The sequence below is a fragment of the Heterodontus francisci genome, chromosome 1 (assembly GCF_036365525.1).
Source record: "Heterodontus francisci isolate sHetFra1 chromosome 1, sHetFra1.hap1, whole genome shotgun sequence".
NCBI lineage: Eukaryota > Metazoa > Chordata > Chondrichthyes > Heterodontiformes > Heterodontidae > Heterodontus > Heterodontus francisci.
The window spans coordinates 170022914-170047586 of record NC_090371.1 but is presented as its reverse complement, the minus strand read 5'-3'; the positions used below and the strand labels follow the sequence as shown (position 1 = coordinate 170047586).

The window sequence follows — 24673 nt, the reverse complement described above, 5'->3', positions numbered from 1 at the left end:
TTTATGTGGCTGGCCCAGCTGGGTTTCTGGTCAGTTTCTGGTTAAGTTTTTATAACAACTGGTGCAAAGGTCAGCAAAGTACATGCTCTGTGCTGTTCCTCAGTTTAACTGGGATGTGGGGCTACTGTAACTAAGTTCCTGTTTCTGTGACGTATCCAGTAACTCCTGCTAGAAAATGCATGTGTGGACAAAATATACTTGAAATGTGATGCCTCTTTGCCCAAGTCATAAAATAATTGTAGGCATTTGCTGTCTAGTTTACACAGAATGGATGTCTGCTTGGGTGAGGAATGCTGGTACATATGAGATCATACTTTTGTATGAAATGCCACTTTCAGGAGCGAGAGGGAGAAAACGGGTCTGACTGAGTATTTCTTCATTTTCTGTTTTTTGTGGCAGTTTTTCTTGTGATAGTCCACAAATTAGCAGATTTATTGACGACTTCGGTTTTACAACTTGCCATGGTGAGATTTGAATTCACAACCTCTGGGTTACTAGTTTACACTATACTCTTGTGTTTATGCATCGTGCTGATTTCCTTGTCATGAATGTTCATTCACTTGATTGTGCATGTGAGGCAGACCTGTGTTTGAACTGCATGGTATAATGTGTGTTCACAGCTTCATGAGAAGTTTGATCATCTGAAGAAGACTCACCAAGATGAGAAGAAGAAGCTTGAGGATAAGAAGAAGGATCTAGAGGATGAAATGAATGCATTCAACAAGAGGAAAGCAGCAACTCAGCTGCTTCAGTCACAGGCTCAGCAAGCTTCCCAGACAACCAAGAAGGACAAGGATAAGAAGAAGTATGTCAGTTCTCAGTGTATTTATGATGCTGTTTTTTTTTCTTCCATATATTTATATCCTACTACAGAGATCTCCTGATCTGATTTTAATGTTCAAGAGGAAGGGGAGCAAAGCAAAGTTAAATTAGTAATGATTTTGTATTAGGTATTTGTGTTAACACTTGCTAGCAGGTAGGTCTCCTATACACACAGGCACGCTATCCGAGAAATGCTTTGTGTTGTTTCACTATACCTTGTAAGATGAGAAGCAGGCCCAATTACCCACAAATGACCCCGTATGGATTGCTTCAACTTGATTCTTGCATAACCGCGTCAATGGTCTGTTTCTAAATGGTAAAAGTAAAGCATCTTAACGTAACATGAACTGGAGAGTCAGTGATCTGACGGCAGGAATTGAACTGTGGATCTCTGCATCCTTGCACCTAAGGGGTTTAGGCAACTCTTAATAACTGAGAATTAAGTTTGGGCAGTTTGTAGAATTTAGTCTTGAATTAATTTGTGTGCCCTTGCGTGAATAGTGTGGGAGATTTTAAAGGGTTTGTCTTGTAGCATTCCATGGTTTCTTGGGTTGGTTTCCACAGTGTTCCTCTGTTCAGTGCTGATGGGCATTTTCAGAAAAAGCTTGCATTCTTTTTGTGTGATCATTTTTGCCAGTTTATCAAATTCTTTCTGCAATTGGCAATAATATTAGATCATAGGAAAATTATTTAAATACTTTTTAGGTCAAAAATGAGAAGCTGACTAGGAGTAAAGAGTGGTTTGTTGTATAAATGTTTGAGTTCCCACTGTTATGATCAGGTGAGGAGGGATTGAAGGGCTCCCATCTTTTCCCTCTCTTTTTGACCGCAACAGGGTTTATTTTTTGAGGTGAACATGCTTGCCAATTTAGTGAGTATTTCACTATTTATGTGCTATGATCCTAAAAGAACCTATTGGACAGGTTTTCTTGAGTTCAACAAAGAAAGAGGTTAGCTTTATTGTACTTAAACCGATCTAAGTAAAATAAACTATGCTCCAACTTTCTCACACACATATACTCGAGGTTCACACACAAATAGGTTACAGAGTAGGAAAGGATAGGTGGGTCGGCTTAGAGTCCGGAGCAATAAATAGGGGTATACAGTCTGTGGAGTTTGGTTACTCGGTTGACTTCCGGCTGAACTCAGTGGTCCTGAGGCTTCCGGCTTGTAGATGTGTACAGTAGATTCAGTGGTTCTCCTGGAAACAGTGATGCGGATGAGTTCCTTCACGGGGTCTCTGTCTGCCTTAGTGATAGGCTTTAGGTGGTGACGGCCAGCAAGCAGGGTTTGAAACATGCAAGGTGGACTGGAGAGGGAGAGAGGGCCCCCACTTGGGTCTTCTCTGATCAGTGTCTAGTTGCCTGTCTGCTGCAGAGAGAGAAAAAACAGCTTAAAACACACAGATGGTGGGCCTGCCAGGTGATGGCTATGTGTATTTCCTCTTGCAGCTCAATTAGTTCATGTCTAGGAATTCCCTTCTCTCAATCAGGGTCCTATTGTTTAAGTAATTGCCTTTGAGTGGTTCGTCTCCACCAGTTTAATGTCCCAAGAGATTCCCTCTAATGTCTTGTTAATGGAGACTGGCCAGGTGATTCACTCAAAATTTCCCAGGTCATTGTTCTGGAGGGGATTGGCCAGACAATTTGACTCCACCTTGATGCAATGGGATGTAGGGGATTTTGATGCAAATTTTGGTAGCCATTTTAGCTGCTAGCGGTCAGCTTTCTTAAAATGGATTAAAAAATCATTCAGCATAGCATGTATTCGTGACATGACCTACTGTGGTAGATCTTGACTTTGCGATAGTGTAGATCAGTGATAACAAGTCGGCAACCTGTTCTACATCTTGCCTGATTTTTTTTTTTACTTTTATTGATTTCAAATTCTGTTCTAAGATGGGCTGTCAACTTCCTTTCACCTATTTTGCAATATTGCACAAAGTAAAGGTATAGCCCGTTGTGTTCAGTAATAGACAAATTTTACTGTTATGAAAATGAAAATTTAAATGATCACAGCGATTTAATTGAAGTCATAAACCAATAGAGTAAATGGTGGGCACAGGGAGTGGGCAGCCCTGCAGTCATTGAGATGCTTTTTGCTCATTTCCTAAATTGGTGATTTTTACAATGACCTGCAAGTACAATTGAACCTCTACAGGTTTTAATTCATCAAGCATTATTTGGCTTGGTATATTTTAACAACTATTTTCTATTATAAAACATATTTACTCTTTTATCTGCTTTTTTTCTCCCCCTTCTCTAAATGGGCCATCTGTTCACCAGCGCAAAGTTGTTAAGTGAATGATCTTGGCTACGGCCATAACTGCTCTGTACTAGCCACTAGGTGACGTACTTTGATGGCCAGGTAAGACTTGTCCCACATCTTTCCACTGCTTGGTGTCACCCAAAGTGTTGTGGCTAACATTTAGAATTTGAATGGGGAATCGGTTCTACATGACAGTATACAATACTGCTCCAGTGTTCCAGAGTCTCTGTGTATTGAATGTATACTGGAGTGGCCTTGGCTGACTTGCTATTGGAATTAAATTGTGAACTTTATGTTCATACACAAACCTGTGCTGTACCACTAGGCTATTCTTCCTCAGGTTTGTTACATTTCTCATTAGAAACTTATGAAAAGCTCCTTGATGGCTTACTGAATAAGTGCAGTCTTACAGAGCCAAGAAGTTTAGTCAGTCAATCCTTTAATGTTATCATAAGTTAGCAAGTCTCGTCAGGATAGTACAGAGAGCTTGTGTAAATGTCACAGAAGGACTAGATAAGGCTTGACATTCTATTATTGAATAGCCTTTTGGTACTGGAGGCCTAGGCTCTCACAGAGAAATAACCACTTGGATGGGGTAATTTTTTTTCTTGCATGGAATGTGAGCATCACTGGCAAGGCAGCATTTATTGCCCATCCCTACTTGACCTTGAGAAGTCGTGATGAGCTGCCTTCTTGAACTGCTGCAGTCCATGTGGTGTAGGTGCACTCACAGTGCTGCTGGGAAGGAATGATATATTTACAAGTCAGGATGGTGTGTGGCTTGGAGGGAAACTTGCAGGTGATGGTGTTCCTGTGTTTTTATTTTTTTTATGGGATGTGGGCATCGCTGGCAAGGCCAGCATTTATTACCCATCTCTAATTTCCCTTGATAAGGTGGTGGTGAGCTGCCACCTTGGACCACTGCAGTCCATCCACAGTGCTGTTGGGAAGGGAGTTCCAGAATTTTGACCCGGCGACGGTGAAGAATTAGTGATATAGTTCCAAGTCAGGATGGTTAATGACTTAGAGGGGAACTTGAAGGTGGTGGTGTTCCCATGCGTCTGTAGCTCTTGTCCTTCTAGGTGGTAGAGGTCGCAGGTTTGGAAGGTGCGGTGGAAGGTGAGTTGCTGCAGTGCATCTTGTGTATCATACACACTGCTGCCACTGCGCATCGGTGGTGGGGGGGTGGGGGAGGGTAGGGGGAGTGAATGTTCAAGGTAGGGGTTGGGGTGCCATTCAAGTGGGCTGCTTTGTCCTGGTTGGTGTCGAGCTTCCTGAGTGTTGTTCGAGCTATGCTTATCCAGGCAAGTGGAGAGTATTCCATCACACTTCTGACTTGTGCCTTGTAGATGGTGGACAGGTTTTGGGGAGATGGGAGGTGAGTTACTCACTCGCCTCAGAATTCCTAGCCTCTGACCTGCTCTTGTAGCTACAGTATTTATATGGCTGGTCCAGTTCAGTTTCCGGTCAGTGTTAACCCAGGATGTTGATAGTGGGGTATTCAGCAATGGTAATGTCATTGAATGTCAAGGGGAGATGGTCAGATTCTCTCTTGTTGGAGATGGTCATTGCCTGGCACTTGTATGGCACGAATGTTGCCACTTACCAGCCCTATAGTGGCCCAACCTAGGATATTGTCCAGGTCTTGCTGCATATGGACATGGCTGGTTCAGTATCTGAGGAATTGCAAATGGTGCTAAACATTGTGCAATCATCAGCGAACATCCCCACTTCTGACCTTATGATTGAAGGAAGGTCATTGATGAAGCAGCTGAAGATGGTTGGGCCTAGGACACTACCCTGAGGAACTCCTGCAGTGATGTCCTGGAGCTGAGATGATTGACCTCCAACAACCACAACCATCTTCCTTTGTGCTAGGTATGACTCCAACCAGTGGAGAGTTTTCCCCCTGATTCCCATTGACTTCAGTTTTGCTAGGGCTCCTTGATGCCATATTCAGTCAAATGCTGCCTTGATGACGAGGGCAGTCACTCTCACCTCACCTCTGGAGTTCAGCTCTTTTGTCTACATTTGGACCAAGGCTGTAATGAGGTCAGGAGCTGAGTGGTCCTGGCAAAACTTAAGCTGAGGGTCAGTGAGCAGGTTATTGGTGAGTAAGTGCCACTTGACAGCACCGTCGACGACACCTTCCATCACTTTGTTGATGATTGAGACTAAACTGATGGGACTCTAATTGACCAGATTGAATTTGTCCTACCTTTTGTGGACAGAACATACCAGGACAACTTTCCATATTGTCGGGTATATGCCAGTGTTGTAGCTGTATTGGAACAGCTTGACTAGGGGTGCAGCTAGTTTTGGTCTTTATCACTATAGCCGTATTCGAACAAGAACAAAGAACAGTACAGCACAGGAACAGGCCATTTGGCCCTCCAAGCTTGCGCCGATCTTGATGCCTGCCGAAACTAACACCTTCTGCACTTCCGGGGCCCATATCCCTCTATTCCCTTCCTATTCATATATTTGTCAAGATGTCTCTTAAATGTCGCTATCGTATCTGCTTCCACCACCTCCCCTGGCAGCAAGTTCCAGGCACTTACCACCCTCTGTGAAAAAACTTGCCTCGCACATCCCCTCTAAACCTTGCCCCTCGCACCTTAAACCTATGTCCCCGAGTAATTGACTCTTCCACCCTGGGAAAAACCTTCTGACTATCCACTCTGTCCATGTCGCTCATAACTTTGTAAACCTGTATCATGTCGCCCCTCCACCTCCGTCGTTCCAGTGAAAACAATCCGAGTTTTTCCAACCTCTCCTCATAGCTAATGCCCTCCAGACCAGGCAACATCCTGGTAAACCTCCTCTGTACCCTCTCCAAAGCCTCCACGTCCTTCTGGTAGTGTGGCGACCAGAATTGCACGCAATATTCTAAGTGTGGCCTAACTAAGGTTCTGTACAGCTGCAACATGACTTGCCAATTTTTATACTCTATGCCCCGACCGATGAAGGTGAGCATGCCGTATGCCTTCTTGACTACCTTATCCACCTGCGATGCCACTTTCAGTGACCTGTGGACCTGTACGCCCAGATCTCTCTGCCTGTCAATACTCCTAAGGGTTCTGCCATTTACTGTATACCTCCCACCTGCATTAGACCTTCCAAAATGCATTACCTCACATTTGTCCGGATTAAACTCCATCTGCCATTTCTCCGCCCAAGTCTCCAACCGATCTATATCCTGCTGTATCCTCTGACAATCCTCATCATTATCCGCAACTCCACCAACCTTTGTGTCGTCCGCAAACTTACTAATCAGACCAGCTACATTTTCCTCCAAATCATTTATATATACTACAAACAGCAAAGGTCCCAGCACTGATCCCTGCGTAACACCACTAGTCACATCCCTCCATTCAGAAAAACACCCATCCACTGTTACCCTCTGTCTTCTGTGACTGAGCCAGTTCTGTATCCATCTTGCCAGCTCACCTCTGATCCTGTGTGACATCACCTTTTGCACTAGTCTGCCATGCGGGACCTTGTCAGAGGCTTTACTAAAGTCCATATAGACAACATTCACCGCCCTTCCATCATCAATCATCTTCGTCACTTCCTCAAAAAACTCAATCAAATTAGTATGACACGACCTCCCCTTCACAAAACCATGCTGTCTCTCGCTAATAAGTTCGTTTGTTTCCAAATGGGAGTAAATCCTGTCCCGAAGAATCCTCTCTAATAATTTCCCTACCACTGACGTAAGGCTCGCCTGCCTATAATTTCCTGGATTATCCTTACCACCCTTCTTAAACAAAGAAACAACATTGGCTATTTGCCAATCCTCTGGGACCTCACCTGTAGCCAATGAAGATGCAAAGATTTCTGTCAAGGCTCCAGCAATTTCTTCCCTTGCCTTTTGTACTGACGTGCTGGGTTCCACCATCATTTAGGATGGTCATATTCGTGGAGCAGCCTCCTCCCATTAGTTGTTTAATTGTCCACCATCATTCATGACTGGATGTGACCGGACTGCAGAATTTTGATCTGATCCGTTGTTGGATTGCTTAGCTCTGTCTATAGCATGCTGCTTCTTCTATTCAGCATTAATGTCGGCCTCTGTTGTAGCTTCAGCAGGTTAGCACTTCATTTTGAGGTATGCTTGGTGCTGCTCCTGGCTTGCCTTCCTACACTCCCCATTGAACCAGGATTGGTCCCTTAACTTGTTAATGGTAGACCTGAGGAACATGCTGAGCTCTGAGGTTACAAATTGTGGTGGAGTACAATTCTGCTGCTCTGATGGCCCACAGTGCCTCATGGATATCCAGTTTAGAGCTGCTAGATGTGTCCAGAATCTATCCCATTTAGTATGGTGATAGTGCCACACAAGACGATGGAGGGTATCCTCAATGTGAAGACAGGACTTTGTCTCCTCAAGGACAGTGTGGTGTTCAGTCCTACCAATACTGTCATGGACAGATGCATCTACCACAGGTAGACTGGTGAGGGCGAGGTCAAGTAGATTTTTCTCTTTGTTTGGTTCTGCGGTAGGTGGCGAGAGAACCAGTCTGGCCGATATGTCCTTCAGGACTCTGCCAGCTCGCTCACTAGTGGTGCTACTGAGCCACTCTTGGTGATGGATATTGAAGTCCCCCACCCAGACTACATCCTGCGCCCTTGCTACCCTCTGCTTCTTCCAACTGGTGTTCAACATGGAGGAGTACTGATTCATCAGCTGAGGGAAGGCGGTAGGTGGTAATCAGCAAGAGGTTTCCTGGCCCATGATTGACCTGATGCAGTGACACTTGGTGGGGTCCGGAGCCAACATTAAGGACTTTCAGGGCCACTCCCTCCCAACTGTGTACCCCTGTGCTGCCACCTCTGGTGGGTCTGTCATACCCAGGGATGTTGATGGAGGAGTCTGGGATGTTGGCTGTAAGGTTTGCTTCTGAGAGTATGACTGTGTCAGGCTGTTGCTTGACTAGTCTGTGGGACAGCTCTCCCAATTTTGGCACAAGCCCCCAGCTGTAAATGAGGAGGACGTTACAGAGTCGACTGGGCAGTGTGTCTTTGTCGTGTCTAGTGCCTAGGTCAATGCCGGGTGGTCCATTCGGTTTTATTCTTAGACTTTTCTATAGTGATTTTGATACAACTGAGTGGCTTGCTTGGCCATTTCTGAAGGCAGTTAAGAGTCAACCGCATTGCTGTGGGTCTGGAGTCACACATAGGCCAGACTGGGTAAAAACGGCAGATTTCCTTCACTAGAGGACATTAGTGAACCAGATGGGTTTTTACGACAATCTGGAAGTTTCATGATCATTACAGACACCAGCTTTTTAAAAATTCGATTATTTAATTAATTGAATTTAAATTACCCAGCTGCAGTGGTGGGATTTTGAACCAGTGTCTTCAGAGCAATAGGCCGGGCCTCTGGATTACAAGTTCAGTAATATTACCACTGGTCAATACCTGTGGAATCACCTGATGTGCTGCAGCATCTTTCGAAGAGGAATAGAATAAATTGGGGGGAGGGAGATTTTTTTTTTCCTTTTTTAATCATGGACTTCTTCAAGATGTGTGAGCAGCTTAGTTATTCCATCAACAGCATTGTTTACAACTTCAGTCTGAGAAACATTAAATTAGCACAGGATCAAATTTGATGTTTCCTTCACAACAGTGAATACCAGTAAACTGAGCCACTGTTTCTGCATTCTTAAGCATTTGCACGATGTTTGGCTACACCTCAGAATATAAAAACCTTCAAACCAGTAGTTTAAGGTCCATATTTGCTCCATCCTCCAGCATTTTGTTTATTATTGAACTGAATGCTGATAAACTTGGGATAAATACCTTCCAATTTGTTGCAAAACTGCTAATGATCAGCCTGAAAAGTTGTTGGAGATTTATGCTTCAAGTGAAATCTGCTTGGCCAGTGCTCAACCATCTGAAAAAACAGGGAAGCTTTGGGAATGGAAATATATATTTTAAAAACCTACCTGTGATTTTTGTGAGGCAAATTACTCATCCTTTGAGTTGCAGACTTCAAGGTGAATCTTTTGTTGGATTCTTTGGGAAACTGCCTTATTTTTCAATTTGGAAGGAAAAGTGCTGCTTGCTAATTACAAAAGCCAGTTCACAAATTAAGAAAATGGATTAAACTAATATTAGAAGGTTTTTGAGAGGAAGAAACACCCTCAGCTAGAGCTGTTCGTACTTCAGATCACCACTGACTCCTATACATTAGGAACATGGGAGCAGGAGTAGGCTATTTGGTCCCTTGAGCTTGTTCCGCCATTGTTCCTTTAAATAAGGAGACCAAAACTGCGCGCACTGTTCGAGATGTGGTCTCACCGATGCCCTGTATAACTGAAGCATAACATCCTTCCTTTTATTTTCAGTATCCTCTGGCAATAAAGGATAGCATTCCATTAGCTGCCTTTATGGCTTGCTGTACCTGCATACTAACTTTTTGTGACTCATGCACTAGAATACCCAGATCCCCCTGCATCTCGGAATTCTAAAGTCGTTCTCCATTTAAGTAGTACTGTGCTTTTTTATTCCTGCCATAGTGAACAATTTCACATTTTCCCACATTATACTACATCTGCCAGATTTTTGCCCACTCACTCAACCTATCTATATCAAGTCTGCAAGCTCCTTATGTCCTCTTTGCAACATACTTTCCTACCTATCTTTGTGTCATCTGCAAATTTAGCTACCATGCCATTGCTCCCCTCATCTAAGTCATTGATAGAAATTGTAAAAAGTTGAGGTCCCAGCACACACCCCTGTGGGACTCCACTCGTCACACCCTGCCAATCAGAGAAGGACCCATTTATGCATACTCTGTTTTCTGACAGCCAGCCAAACCTCTATCCATGCTAATATGTTACCCCCTACCCCATGAGCTCCTACTTTGCAAAATAACCTTTTATGTAGCACCTTGTCAAATGCCTTCTGGAAATCCAAATACAGTACATCAACGGGCTCCCCTTTATCCACAGCGCATGTTACTCCTTCAGAGAACTCCAACAAATTGGTTAAGCATGATCTCCTTTTCATAAAACCATGCTGACTATTCCCGATTACCTTGAGTTTTTCTAAGCGCCCAGCTATAGCCTCCTTAATGATCGATTCTGATGCCTTCCCCACGACCGATGGCAAGCTAACTGGCCTATAGTTACCTGTTTTCTGCTTCCCCCGCCCCTTTCTTGAATAGAGGGGTTAGATTTGCTGTTTTCCAAGCTGATGGAAACTTTCCAGAATCTAGCGAATTTGAAAAATTAACGGCAACGCATCTACTACCTCATTAGCCACCTCTTGGGATGAAGCCCATCAGGACCCGGGGACCTGTCCGTCTGCAGCTACATTAGTTTGCTTCCCCAATGATTGTAATTTCACCAAATTCCTCTCTTCCTTCCACCTCCTGATTTATAGCTATTACTGGAATGTTTTTTGTATTCTCTAATGAAGACAGAAGCAAAATATCATCATTTAGTTCAGCTGAGAATTGGCAGAACTTTGCCACTGGCATATGTTGAATATTTTGCTGAAACCAGATTTGGATTGTTCCAGTGTTGGAGTTGTTTTTCCCAATGGGTGATACTAATCTGGAATATTTCATCGGAACAGGAGTAGGCCAGTCAAACTCTCGAGCCTGTTCTGTTATTCAATTAGATCATGGCTAATCTTTATCTTAACTCCATTTGCTCCATATCCCTTGCCCATCAAAAAATCTTTGAATCTAGTCATGAAAGTTTCAGTTGACCCAAAATCCACAGCCTTTGGGGAAGAGCGTTCCAGATTTCCATTGCTCTTTGTGTAAAGAAATACCAATTTCATCCCTAAAAGGCTTGGCTCTAATTTTAAAATTATGCCCCCTTGTTCTGGATTTCCTCAACAGAGGAAATAATTTTTCTTTATCTATCCTGTTGAATCCTTTTATCGGCTGGAATTTTAATGACCGTTTTGCCGTCATTGCCATTGCAAAATCCAGGCCATCATTTTAAGCGCTTTTGATTAGATCATTCCTCAGTCTTCTGTACTAATGGGAATACAAGCCTAGTTTATGCATTCTGTCCACGCAACTTAACCCTTTCAGCTTCAATAACATTCTGATGAATATATGCTGCATCTCCCTCCAAGGCCAATATATCTTTCCTGAGATGTGGTGCCCAGATCTGATCCCAATACTCCATATGGGGTCTTCCCAACGCTCTCTAGGATTGAGCCATAACTTTCTTTCCTTTTGTATTCCAGCAGTCTTCTCCCCTGCCCCCGAGATACAGGCGGCTATTCCATTAGCCTTTCTGATTTTTTTTGTACCTGTCCATTAGTGATTTGCATACATTAATACCTAAATGCTTTTGCTCCTCCACAATTTGTAGTTTCCTTCCATTTAGAAAATATTCCCATATATCTTGGATCCCAAGTGAATGATATCACACTTCCTCACATTCAGCTCTATTTGCCAGTTTTACCCACTCAATTAAACTGCCTATGTCCCTTTGTAAGTTCCTGCTCTCAACTGCACTACTTGCTGTGCTTCCCAACTTCATGTTATCTGCACACTTTTATATACAACTCTCTCTTCCTTCATTCAGGTCATTAATAAAAATGATGAAAGATTGAAGCCCTCGTACTGATTCCTGAGGAACACCACATGTCACATCATCCCTATCGGACTAACTACTTTTTGTCCCCACACATTCTATCTTCCCTCCCAGCCAATTTTGAACCCATTAAATGGCTGCCTCCAATTTCATGTGCTCTCACTTTTTTCTGATAGTCTCTTGATTTGGGATCTTATCGAATGCTTTCTGTAAATCTACGTAGATAACATCCACATTAGTGACAAAAAAATTCAACTATTTTAGGCAGACATGACTTAACCATTAACAAAGCTGTGTTGTTTCTCACTCATCAGCTCCTGTTTGTTCAAGTGCTCAGTCATCCTATCCCATAAGTGTAAGTAAGATAAAATAATATGCAAGGGCTAGAAGGGAGATATGAGGTCTGCACAAAAAGAACATGAAAAAATAATGAACAGAGAAAGAGAATGGAAAAAATTAAGCTGCAAATGTAGCAGATGCAAAATGAAAACAAATTGCAAGTGAAACAGTGGGTCAAAATGGGTCCATGCCACAGGCTTTGTCCTTTTCCAGTTCTTTGCTCTGACAAAAGGTTTCCACCCCAAATGTCAACTGGCATCCCCTCCCCCTGGACTCCATAGACCCTCTCCACATCACAATTACCCACCACTATGAAGGACAAGGAGAGGATAGCTAAAATCTGAGTTATTAAAGCCAGTGTTCATACCAGAGAGCTGCAGAGTGCCCAGAAGAAAATTGAAATATTGTTCCTTGAGCTTCATTGGAACACTCTAGCAGACCAAAGATGGAGATATCAGAGTGGGAATGAGGAGGCATTAAAGTGGCACACAATATGGGGTTACCCTACAGACAGAATAAAGATGTTTGGCGAAGTGGTCACCCAATCTACATTTGGTCTTTCTAATGTAATAACATTACAAATACTTTATACTCGATTGTAAGAACTAAAAGGGAATGAGTCTTAGGGACCCTGGAGGGTCATCTGGGAGTAGGTGAATAGATATTTTCTGCAGTTACACAGGAAAGTGTGAGGAAAGTATAGCTGAAATTCAGGCTGGTGGAAAAGTGAATTAGGATGTTATGGAGATATCAGAAATAATTTTTGTTTTTTGCATAGGTAAGTTCCATATTGTTCATCAGATTTGATTAGCCTTCATAGCAACCTGGCCATTCAGTACCTTACTGCAGTAATTACTAGTAAAGTCGTAGCAAAGGACATTAATCCAGCTCTAGAGAGCAAGGCATTGTAAATTTTGAAATCAAACAAAGATTGAACTACAACTGAAGTTTTAAAAACTACACCATTTGCTAGTGTAGTTGATATTTAAAATTACATTTAATTTAATTTCTTGGTTAATTGTTGGTTGCTAATGTACTAGTAATGATTCATTTAAACAACTATTTCCCATAAGAGCGAATGAAATAAACAGCTGGGAGCATATTTGGGATTTTAACCATTTAAAGTGTGAATGCTACTGGGTCTTTCTACTTTGAAAATCCCTTGTTTCCTAATTTTTTTTCTCTCTCTTCCATTACTGTGGTGCCCCTAATAATTTGGTTGTACCCCTCATTATGCCAGATTATTTTTTGAGGACTAATGAAAGGAAATCACTCAGCAATTCTGATTTGGCTTCAACCTCTCCACTCCCCTCTCCTCTTGTGACATAATGTGGAGTACTGCATTGAAACTTATTTAACTACTCTATGCAAAAAAAGAAAGTTTGTGATAGAAACAAAAGTTCTCTCTTAAATTGCAAAATATTCCCGTATGACCTTAACCATAAACAGAACAAAATGTATTGATCATTCCTCAACAGTAGTTAATTGAAGAGTTACTGAATATGGATTATACCAGTAACCACACACCATTAGTCCAATCAGCTATAATTATTAAATTGAAGGAGGAATTGTTACTTACTGATGCCTTTAATAAAATTTCATATTTTTGAAGTTGAGTTACTGCTGTCCTACTGGAATCAAGTGTGTGGCCTGGAATATATTCGAAAGCATTATTTTGTAGGGGTGGGAAGATCAGGAATAGTTTTGAATTATTTCCATGTTCCCTGCATAATGGCTTCTTTTATGAATGTTTGTTTATAACCAGTGACTTTAAGGCATAAAGTATAATCCATGTACTTTCCACTCTCAGGAACAAATATGCTCTGATAGATTTGGCAACGTAATATATTCCTTTTACATGGAGCTCACATTAGGGAAAAGTCTGTGACAGGAAAAATCACGTTTCCTATCACCAGTGTACTGGGGATAATTACCAGATGAAGATTGTGGGGTGCGGCTATCTACAGTTGGTTCTCCAGCTGCCTCCTTTGACGTACCGCAATATTATTCTGTGTTGTGTGTACTTAACAATTACTCCATTGTTTGTGCTGCTTTAGTCATTTTACTATTTGCATGCCTGTATTATTAGCATTAGTGATTGAAAGTTATGTTATCATTGCATTGCTTACACTATGCATTGATGAAGCAGATTTGTCAAATGTGATCTGTTGCACGTTTCCATTTGTGTTTGCCTTATAATAAGTGCATTTATGCTCTTTTATAATGTGCGTATGGAGCTTCTAGCATTTATTTAACTTTGTGCCATATTAGGGATAGAATCAGTGTTTGGCTACTGGTTAGAATCAATTAACCATAAACTGATAAGACTAATAAGAACATAGGAACTCAAATATAGGGGAAAAAGATGTTGGTACAACTGGCTAGCTCAGAATTGAAAAGCAGAATGCATGTTTCACGAGCTGATCCCTCAATTTTTTGTTTTGTGAAATGTCTGTCGTCCTCCCTTTTTAAAATTACTGATCTCCATCTCAATTGGCTCACTGGGCAATCCATTGCAAACCTTCACCACTCAGTGTGAAATACTTTTACCTTCTTTCTTCTGGGCTTCAGGCCATGTCATTTTTAAGAGCATAGGAAGATGTTTTTCCAGAGCTCAACTTGTCAATATCCTTAAGGATTTTGTATACCTGAAGATCCCTTCTCAGTCTTCTCTATTGTGAATATAATCAGTTAAGTCCCTTTTTCAATGTTATGATCTTCCTATAGTATGGAAACCAGAACTGCACACAATACTCCGAATCAGGATGAATCATTTTATTATATAGACTCATCCTTTGATTTGTGTTCTATTTCATGTGTTATACAAACCAAGATCCTATTTACCACTGCTACACGCTGTATAAATAGCATCAGTGATCTGTCCACCAAATCTTTTTCTAGTGCTGCATCCTGTAGACTATTATCAATTAGTTTATAGTGCAATGTTTATTCTTCTGCCCTAGTCTCATCACTTTTCTCTTGTCGATATTTGAATTTCATTTCTTATTTCTCAGCCCAATCTATCTAGGCCCCTTTGTGCCTGATCAACCTGCTGTTGATTGTTTGAAACTTCCCCCCACCTTAGTGCCATTGGTAAATTATGACAATATTGGCGCTATCCCCACTTCCAGATCATTGATATACAACATGAATGGCAGGGGTTTCAGAGCTGATCCTAGGGGGACCACATTACTCACTTGGTACCACTCCAACACAGCACTGTTGATGATTACTCGGTTTCCTTTTGATGCAGCTGGTTGCAAATCACTTCATTAACTGCTCAACTATTCCATGCTTTTCCACCTATGTTTTAAGCTCCGATGTGGTACTGTATCAGAAGTCTTTTGCTGAAGTCCAGGTAAAGAATTTCTATAGCGTTCCCTTTATCTATAAGCTCTAATATCTTCGAGAATTCAAACAGTTTTGTCGAACATGGTGTTTACTCTTGTAAAACCACACCGACTTGCTCTAATGACTTCATACTCCTCTGGTGTACAAAATACCCTTCTTCAGTAGAATCTCTAACATTTTACCCACGACAAACATCAGGCTCACTTGCCTGTAATTTTCAGGACAGTCCCTTTTGCCCTTTTTAAAATATGTGTTGTATTCCTTTCTCCCCAACTTCAGATTCTAATGAATCCTTTAAGATCCCTTTCATAACATGACCAATAACATTGGTCATTTCTTTAAGTACCCTTGTGTGCAGGGTCATCCAGCCTGGGGACCCAGCCCTCGTTCATTATTTTTAATGTTCTCATCACGTCCTCATCAGTAACTACTGTTCTCTTTATTGTTTGTTCTTCATTCCTAAAAAAAAAATCAACCTCACTTCTGAGGATATCGACAGCTTCTTCAGGGAATACAGATGGAAAAAAACTGTTCAGGATATCTGCTGTCTCCCAGTTGCATCGTGTAATGTTTTAACGCCTCACAGATAAAATGGGGAAAGTAATGAGCAATTTTAAGTCTTTAATCAAATTGTAGACTATCCATTCCAACTTCATTTTCATTTTTCATTGTGATAGTTATTCCCAAGATGTTCCTTAAATGACTCCAAGACTCTATGACTGACATCTCTTGCGAAGGGTTCCAAAAGCACTTCTGGATTATTGAAAAAATTTTTGAAATGAGGCTGGAAATAAAGTATTCTGACTATTTTAAACCCAGTCTATATTGAGTGAACTGATTTAATCTGGACTTAAGTGAAAGCACTGCAATTGACCTCGGCATCCTCTGAAGAGACAGATGGTTGCCACTCCTGATTGCTGTCTTGTGAACCCTGTTTGAAAGTCCACATTCAGATGTCTGATCAGGACATAATCAGGTTTGACTGTGAAGATTATTCCAGTCGTTAATCTACACTCTCCATACTTTCATATTAGGAAGAATGGCCACTTGACTGAGAGCGGTAGGGCAGCAGACACCCATGTGATTGTTCCCCAGTGTCCAAGAGAGGCAGCAAAAGCTGCATAACCAGCTGCTTCTGTGAAGAATTTTCCAATAATCAGGAGTTAATCACTTAAGCATTTAATTATTAAATGTTAAGAATTTGACTAATTTCTGGGCACACACCACACAGGCATCAGTTGTGAAGATGATGAGCCATAAATTATATTGGCTCATTGAGACCCTATTGAATTTCTCCTTTTTAAAATTAGAGGGACTGAAACTCCACGAGGCTGAAATCTCCGTATATGTGCTGGAATGTGTCAGCTGGGAACTTCTGCCACTGATTCTACCAAAGTTAATTATGCCCAATGGGCACCATCTTGTCTACCCACCATAACAAGGGATGGGCAAGTGGTGGGTAGCAAGATGCTTGCAAATCTACCAATATCCTTTGCAAAAATTAGGGGAAAAATAAGCGCCCAGTGGCCCCTCCAAAAGGGCCTGGAAAAATCTTCAAAATATTTCAACGTCATCAAGAGTCCAGGCGAAATTCCAGGCCACGCTTTCTTGTTGATGAGTGGTTTTGTGTGGGATGGTTGGAGGTTCATCTGTAAACATGGATCCTGGAAACTTAGAGGAGACCAGGACCTGGATAGCTCTCAAGCATTTTGCAACATCCGTGTCTGACTTAGGAACAAACGAACAAGAGTAAGTCATTCAGCTCCCCCAAAGCTTGTTTTGCCGTTCAATTAGTTTATGGCTGATCTATATTGTAATGCACTCCTGATTTATGACATGAGTGCACTCGAAGGCACACACAACTCTGGGACCAAATTTTTAATTTCTTTGTTTTGCTTTCTAAGTTCAACCCTTTGCTTTCCTCTAAGAAGTTGAGGGATTTTTATACTGAGTATTAAAAACTCAAGAGTTCAACTCCATGGCACTAGAGTCATAGAGAGATACAGCACTGAAACAGGCCCTTCAGCCCACCGAAGCTGTGCTGACCATTAACTGCCCATTTATACTAATCCTACATTAATCCCATATTCCCTACCACATACCCACCTTCCCTCAATTCTCTTACCACCTACCTTAACTAGGGGCAATTTACAATGGCCAATTTACCTATCAACCTGCAAGTTTTTGGCTGTGGGAGGAAACAGGAGCACTTGGCGGAAACCCACGCGGTCACAGGGAGAACTTGCAAACTCCGCATGGGCAGTACCCAGAACCGAACCCGGGTCACTGGAGCTGTGAGGCTGTGGTGCTAACACTGCGCCACTGTGCCACCCCCTGGACAGGGTTCTCTTGATGGATAATACAAATTGTATAACCATTCAAATTTTAATTGGGCAGCTCAGAAAAATAGCGGTCAAACAGCTAACACCACAGAATAAAATAAAAGCAAAATACTGCGGATGCTGGAAATCTGACATAAAAACAAGAAATGCTGGAAATAGTCAACAGGTCTGGCAGAATCTGTGGAGAGAGAAGCAGAGTTAATGTTTCAGGTCAGTGACTCTTCTTCAGAACTTGTTCTGTTCTGATGAAGGGTCTTTGACCTGAAACATTAACTCTGCTTCTCTCTCCACAGATTCTGCCAGACCTGCTGACTATTTCCAGCATTTCTTGTTTTTACCACAGAATGCACTACTTGCTTTTCAGTGGTGTACTGTACTCTTTAGGAACTGAAGTTGCCAGGGAGTGTGTATAATTAGTTGGAATACAAACCTAATCAAACAGTCCAATACTTTGAATTTCCAGTGTTAGGTCAAGCTGTGGAATAGTATTTCTCCACAGGAAAGATTGGGATAGTGGGAATAGAGAAATTGTGACTTGTATAAAGAAGTGGTTTAAGTGTGGAAAAACCTTGCAATGTATTTCATTGCATAAAGAAATCATTTTTAAAATATTGTGGGCCTGTAAAACACAAGCTTGAAACTACATGAACATAATGATATTTTAAATTAAATTTCCAAACCTCGATGCTATTTTAATTGGTCCAATATATAACTTTGGGGGAGGGTATTTTGAGTGGCTGTCTATTTGATGACTCCATTCTTCCATGAATATATCTTGTGTGTGTAATTTACCAGTTATCTCTCGAGTGCCTGTGCTTTGTTTTTTTGAAATTTGTATATAATTTGCTATAATGCATGAGTTACTTATTTGCAGCTGTTTCTAAAATGTTTTGTTTTTTAATCTTTGCTTATGAAACTGTATTGGAATGCAACAGATTAGTTTCTTTATGAAGTATGATTTCTAATTGTGTGTTTTATTTTTTTCCCTTTTTAATTGCAGTGCAAGCTTCACATAAGCAATACTGGCAAGTCAAGGATGTCACCCTATCCATCTGCTTAGCTGTAACGTGTCTGCCATCAGAATGTCCACCCATTTTAAAAAAAAACATTGAGAGAACATTAACAATTATCTTTTAATGTAGGAAAATCCTTTCAAGTGCATTCCATAAAATGGAGAAGGGGTGCAACTTCAAACTGAAACAAACTGGTATCTGAGGGGGCAGTGGAGAGAAATGGGTGAAGCCTAATGTTTTGAAAACAGAAGCTGTAGCTAACATAATAGGATAGTTATTACATACAAGGGAGTGATCAGCTGTATAGCTGGGGGGGGAGGTGATGCATATCAAAGCTGCCTCCCCAACTCTTTTTTTCGTTTAGAAGTCTTGCAGAAGCCAAATCTGAAAGAGATGATTTCCAGTTTCCCAGTTTATAGATAGTACTTTCCTTTGTCTATTGCCACCATAAGAAGCAGCCTATTTAGGAAGCAGAAAGAGTTCATTTCTGATCATTAATATTTCCTAGTTCCATGACATGTGTTTCTGTCATTAATAAGGTGGAATTTAAAGTAATATCTGTCCCTGCTTTTAAAATGTGCTAACTATACAGGTCAAAACTGTTCCTTTTAACACTTTCTTTAGTGCCATTCACCCGTGGATAGATTCTCCTTTTGATGCCTTTCCAAAATGTAGTTGTCTCTTGGTCCTCTGTGGCTATTCTGGCTTAGTAGTGCCTCTCCCTGATTTTGAATATACCAATCTATTTTAAAACCAGGATCATTGTTACGACAGCAGAGTTACACAGCTTCAAACCTTTCAATAGCAGGCTTCAATTTTGCTTACCAACCAAACATGGCTTGGGAAAGGAGAGATGTCAGTATCCATCTTGGCATGTGCACGAGCAGTCTTAACACCAACCTACATTTAACCTTTAGCATTTGTGTTTCAATCACAAGTGCAGTTAACCGCACATCTGTTGCTTGAAAACTTTGCACATTAAAACTTGTGAAAGTTCGCCACTCTACAAATTGGACCTAACCTATTGAATGAAACTTGTCATCTTTTAGTACATAAGAATTTTAAATCCGGAAAAACAACTCATTTTGAAAGATTTCTTTACTGGGGATTGGCATTTAAACTGGTATTCAGTAATCTTGAAATTCATCTTTCCTCTTGGGGTTGAATTCTCATCTGAGCATTAGATATTAGTGTGGGCTGAATTTTCCCAGCCCTGGGGCGCCGGTTTGGTGATATGGCAGGGGAAGGCGTCTGGAGGGGAGCCTGACGTCTTCCCGCCGCCATGGCATAGTACCAGCAGTGGGAACCTCAGCAGCACGGCCAATTGAGCCATCTAAGTGCCTAATTAAGAGCCAGTTCCCTCCCCAGCCTGCATTTTACTGGAGTCGGGAGGGCCCACCACCATGTGGGGAGACTGCCATATAAACCCTGGCAACCTCCCAGCGGGTTCCTGGGCGCTGTTGCTTGAAGATGACGCCCCCGCGCCCCCATCCCTCATGTCCCTGATTACTGAGGCCTGCCTGCCTGCCTCTCCCCAGCTCCTTACAATCTGGACCAGCAGCTCTGGGAGGCGGCCCACTGTCCTCAATTGGACAGCAGTCCCGGCGATGACCTGTTAATTGGCTGCTGCCGGCAAAATACTGCCTGAGGGTCCTCCCACCCGCTGGTGCAGGGTCAGCTCCCGCTTTTGGGCCCAGTGGCGGGACCTCTGCCGTGGTGGAAAAATTCAGCTCTGTTTTATTTTTCTCTCTATGAATCTCAATTTCGATACTGACTAGCTTTACAATGTTAGTATGTTATTGAATAGCAGCAGTACTGTTTTTGTTTAACCCAGTAGCTCTTCAGTTCATATTCAATAACGACGTGTCCTTCAGTCTGCCTCAATTGGGTAGGGCCACCCCAGTGCCAATTCTTAGCTCGGCATCGCATGCGATAATGGAGTAGATTATGGGGGCATGGAGAGAGGAAGAATATCAGAAGGATTTCTCCCTCCAAGTGACTGAGAGATCATTCTCAAGTTGTATTAAAGTCAATCATCTTTTTCTGACCACCTCCAACAAACTATAGAAAGGAGCAATGGGATTCAATAAGTACAATTTTTTCTAATGATGCCTTAATGGTGAGCAAAGTTTTAACATTAGTCCTTAATAGGTAATGTTGAGGACCTGTTAATCAAAAGAAAGTGCTTTTAACTGTACATCTTTCCTGGGCCATGTTTAGCTGACTACCCTAGCAGCAGTTTTATTTTGTTTTGTATGTCTTCTACCTTTTTTTCACAGTAATCCTTGGCTCTGCACGGAATAACTAATATCGCACAAATCTAGTTGGATTATACTTTCACCTATGCATGTAAGTATGGCAGTTGGAACTTTTTGTATTCTTGGCAATGAATATATAGCCCAAAAGATTGGTTGCCTGTGCTCCGACCTCTATTGTGACCTATTTTGATGAGAGAGTGGTTCAGAGCACTGGCAGAAATAGTCCTAGACCAATCTGCTGTCTGATTTCACCACTGTGAAGTGTTCCACCAGCTGCCTCTTACACATTCGTATCCTACGTTGCTTTGTGCTCTGCCAAATGGTTTGCACGCTGAGTTGCCACATTTATTTTTGCATTTCCTGTGCTCCACCACTTTAATGCAGTAAACACGAGATGTTTTTCAGATCATATAGATTTCTTTGCATTTTGTATGAATTGCAGCCTCTTAATGACCTTGTTGCTAAAAGTGATTGTTGCCATTTCTCCAAGATGCACCATTACATACATATGTGTACTTTGACCAGTCATTTTTATATTGCTTGTATGAAGTCCTTACTTAAAGATGTGAGCAACATGTACAACACAATGTATTTATATGCCCTTTTGTGCTTCCTGCTTCCTATTTGTGAATTTATATTGGGGTGGGAGGGGGGAGAATTAGTAAATCTTTCAATATAGTTCAAACATTTGCATCTCGAAAGAAACGCTTAAAGTTGTGTGCTTTTAGCTAATTGTTTATTGCTGTTAGGATCCGTAAGGTGGTCATGAAGTAATAATGGTTAATTTTCTGGTAGTATTATAAAATACTAAGCTATTGGTTATATCCACACTCGTGAATATTCTAGAGCACATATAAATATAATGGTGCCCGCACTGATACATTTTATTCAAATGGCTGTTTTGTATGACCTGTGTGTGGTGTGTGTTAAATGTTTTTCTGTTCCACCAAAATATTACACAAGATAATTGTACCACAACGGCACTTAACATACTGTATTCAGCTCCCAATGATAGGGGGCCAGAATCTGAATAGCCTGCATCCTGAGTACATTCATAGTGTTCACATGCATTTTATAATTTTTTTAAATTGGAATATTTTATTGTGAAATCTTGTTTGTCAGTGTAAGCTGCTCTCCCCTTTCTTGTTCAATTAGTGCATTGTTTGTTGTATGCAGCTTGAAAGAAGTTTATTGCCTTGTCAATTTACTGTTTCTGTAAACCTGCACATGCTCCTAATTCTATTGACTGTGAAACTGGGAGTTGGAGATTTATGATTTTCAACATTTTCACTGGTGTTCATACAGTATCCTGTGCGGTTGGGGAGGGGTAGTCCCTTTTACAGGGAGAAAAAATGTTCATACAGAGTCCAATTTGTGATCTTAAAAGTTGTAAGAATTTATTGGGGAAATAAAATCTTTTGTACTTGTTTGGTTTTTTTTTTACAAAAAAAGGTCAACTCCCAGTGGTTCAGTAGGTAACTCCATTGTCTGGTGCATAATTAAGCCGCATAAATCTGAAGGCTGTATTTGCTGATCTCAGTTGGGATAGCAGTAGAGGTTCTGCAGTAATCCTTCGTTGGTCAGGGAGGGGAATATCAGCCAGATAATCCTGCTCATGATCACTATCCAGTGATTCCTGCTGGAAAGTGCGCATGCACAGTTGGCAGATGGGGTTGGGCTCTGCTGTAATGCCTGCTGCAGATGAATATTCTGCTGGCACTTACTGTCTAAACCCACAATTGAGGGTAGCTAACACTACAGGAACTGTACCTATAAAGGACCTTCAGCGTGAGGAGGGTGAGTTGACAATTCTGCTGAATTTCTTATTCCAATAACTTCACTTGTGCACTATTTTCCCAGTTTCATCCCAGGGTCTGGAAGTACACTTGGTCGTTCCTTAGCTTCTGTTCCTTTTTTTTGTTCTCCCTCCACCTTCTGTCTGTTTAATCGATATTCTTTCTTTAACTTTCCTCTGTAGCTTCTTTATCTAATTGTCCTGCTGCCTGTCCCCTTCTCCACTGGACGAGATTCCTAAAGCTTTAGAAGAGCTACAGTGTATTCACACACCACGCAGAAGAATTCTTTCTTGGGTCATCACTGCCTCTGCTCTTCCTTGGTCACATTTCTTGTACTGTAGCATGTTAAATATGTCAGTATTTTATACTTTCACATGGAGTCACTGATTCTCACTGTTAGCACATTGTTTCAGTCTATTTTTATTAGTTTAGCACTATTTCTTTTCTCCCTTCTCCAATGCACACATGCAAATAAACCTAAATGAACAAACTGTTTAAAACAACTGTTGAAAAGCATGTGTTTTTAGTCAATCATAACTCCTGACTCTCCTGTACAAAATTGGATTAGCGTGGAAAAGGCTGATTGACTCTTGAATGTGTCATAGTGTTGTTGCTTGATATTCTTATCTCAGTTTTCTGAAAGGTGGGTAACTAAATAAGGCCAAGGTTTTTATAAGAGACCGACTTACAATTTTATTATCTTTGTTTGTAAGTTTTAATATATCATACCAAGACCACTTTTACTAATATGTGCACCCAATGAAAAGCTTGTTTGTAGGTTTTTGCAAAAGGTATCACCTTTACAGTCTCTGGATTTTACTCCAGTCTACTAAATACACCATTTGTGGACTTGGCATCAATGGAGCAATTACGTATCTTTACAGATTTAACACAGTAAATAATAGCATTTCTGCATTAATATTTTAAAGAAGAAAATTTAAAGTGAACTAATTACCAACAGTTGAACTGACAACTAGCATTTATTCTGGTGTAGAGGTCCATATAAGTGTATGAAAAATGCAAGAATGCTGCAATGCTGAGGTGGTTTTGGGTGAAAACTGTCCCATTACAATTATACTGGCTTTTCAGATGTGCAATGTTGTTGATCTAGTAGAGTATGCTTTCCTGTAACCAACCATATATTTGAACCATTGATTTGGAGACTGTGAAAAGTGAAGTTCTATAAGGAAATAAACTGATTTTTAAACCACAATTTCACCCTAATTATCAACGTGATAAATTGATTCTAGGGTATATGTTTGTATTTTTGCCTTTTTCCCCCATCTGCACTGAATGTTTGACTAAAGAGTTCAATTTCTGATGTATTTTATTTCAACTTCAAATAAAAGCTGGATAAATTATGTGGTGATTAATAGCTGAATAGATACGTCTTTGAACCTCCTCAATTGCCCCTACAACCCCCCTCCCCCCTAAATCTGCAACATCAGAATGCTCTGTGTCCCTCATCTTTGGGGGGCAATCGCTCCTTACAACATGTGCACATGTGCTACTGAAACCAATGATACAGGATCTTGACGCCTGCCCTGGTTACACATTGACAGGAAAATAACACATTGATTCCACCTATTTGTGATGTAGCGCTAGTCCTCTTGACTGGCTGATGCTAATTCAGACGCTGAGAATTTTGATCAGCTACTGTATGCCACTTTTCTACTTCATATCCGTATTCCAGGAGCTAAAGTTTACTAATTACGGAAACTAGATAAAAATGCTGTTTACTGTCACTTCTAGGCAAAGTAGTTGTCCTTATGACCATATGTGGATCCTTATTGTGTGCAAATTGTCCAACCATATAGAAGAGAACACTGCTCCTTTTAAGAGTCTTAAAATGTAAGTCCGTAATTGCCGATTCCCTGTACCAGGGGTGTTGTCAGGTGACTGACTTTATCTGGAGGC

The 24673-nt window shown here is 41.2% G+C and overlaps 1 protein-coding gene across 2 annotated transcripts in view; it reads left to right on the top strand.

The window, feature by feature from the left end:
• LOC137373455 (septin-11) overlaps positions 1-24117 on the top strand; it is a 93651-nt gene extending 69534 nt beyond the window's left edge. For both annotated transcript variants that reach the window (XM_068038291.1, XM_068038282.1), the window contains exons 9-10: positions 621-805; positions 18690-24117. In XM_068038291.1, coding sequence (XP_067894392.1) covers positions 621-805; positions 18690-18705 — 201 coding nt within the window. In that variant the 3' untranslated portion in view covers positions 18706-24117. The remainder of the gene's footprint in view (positions 1-620; positions 806-18689) is intronic.
• The last annotated feature ends 556 nt before the right edge of the window (positions 24118-24673 follow it).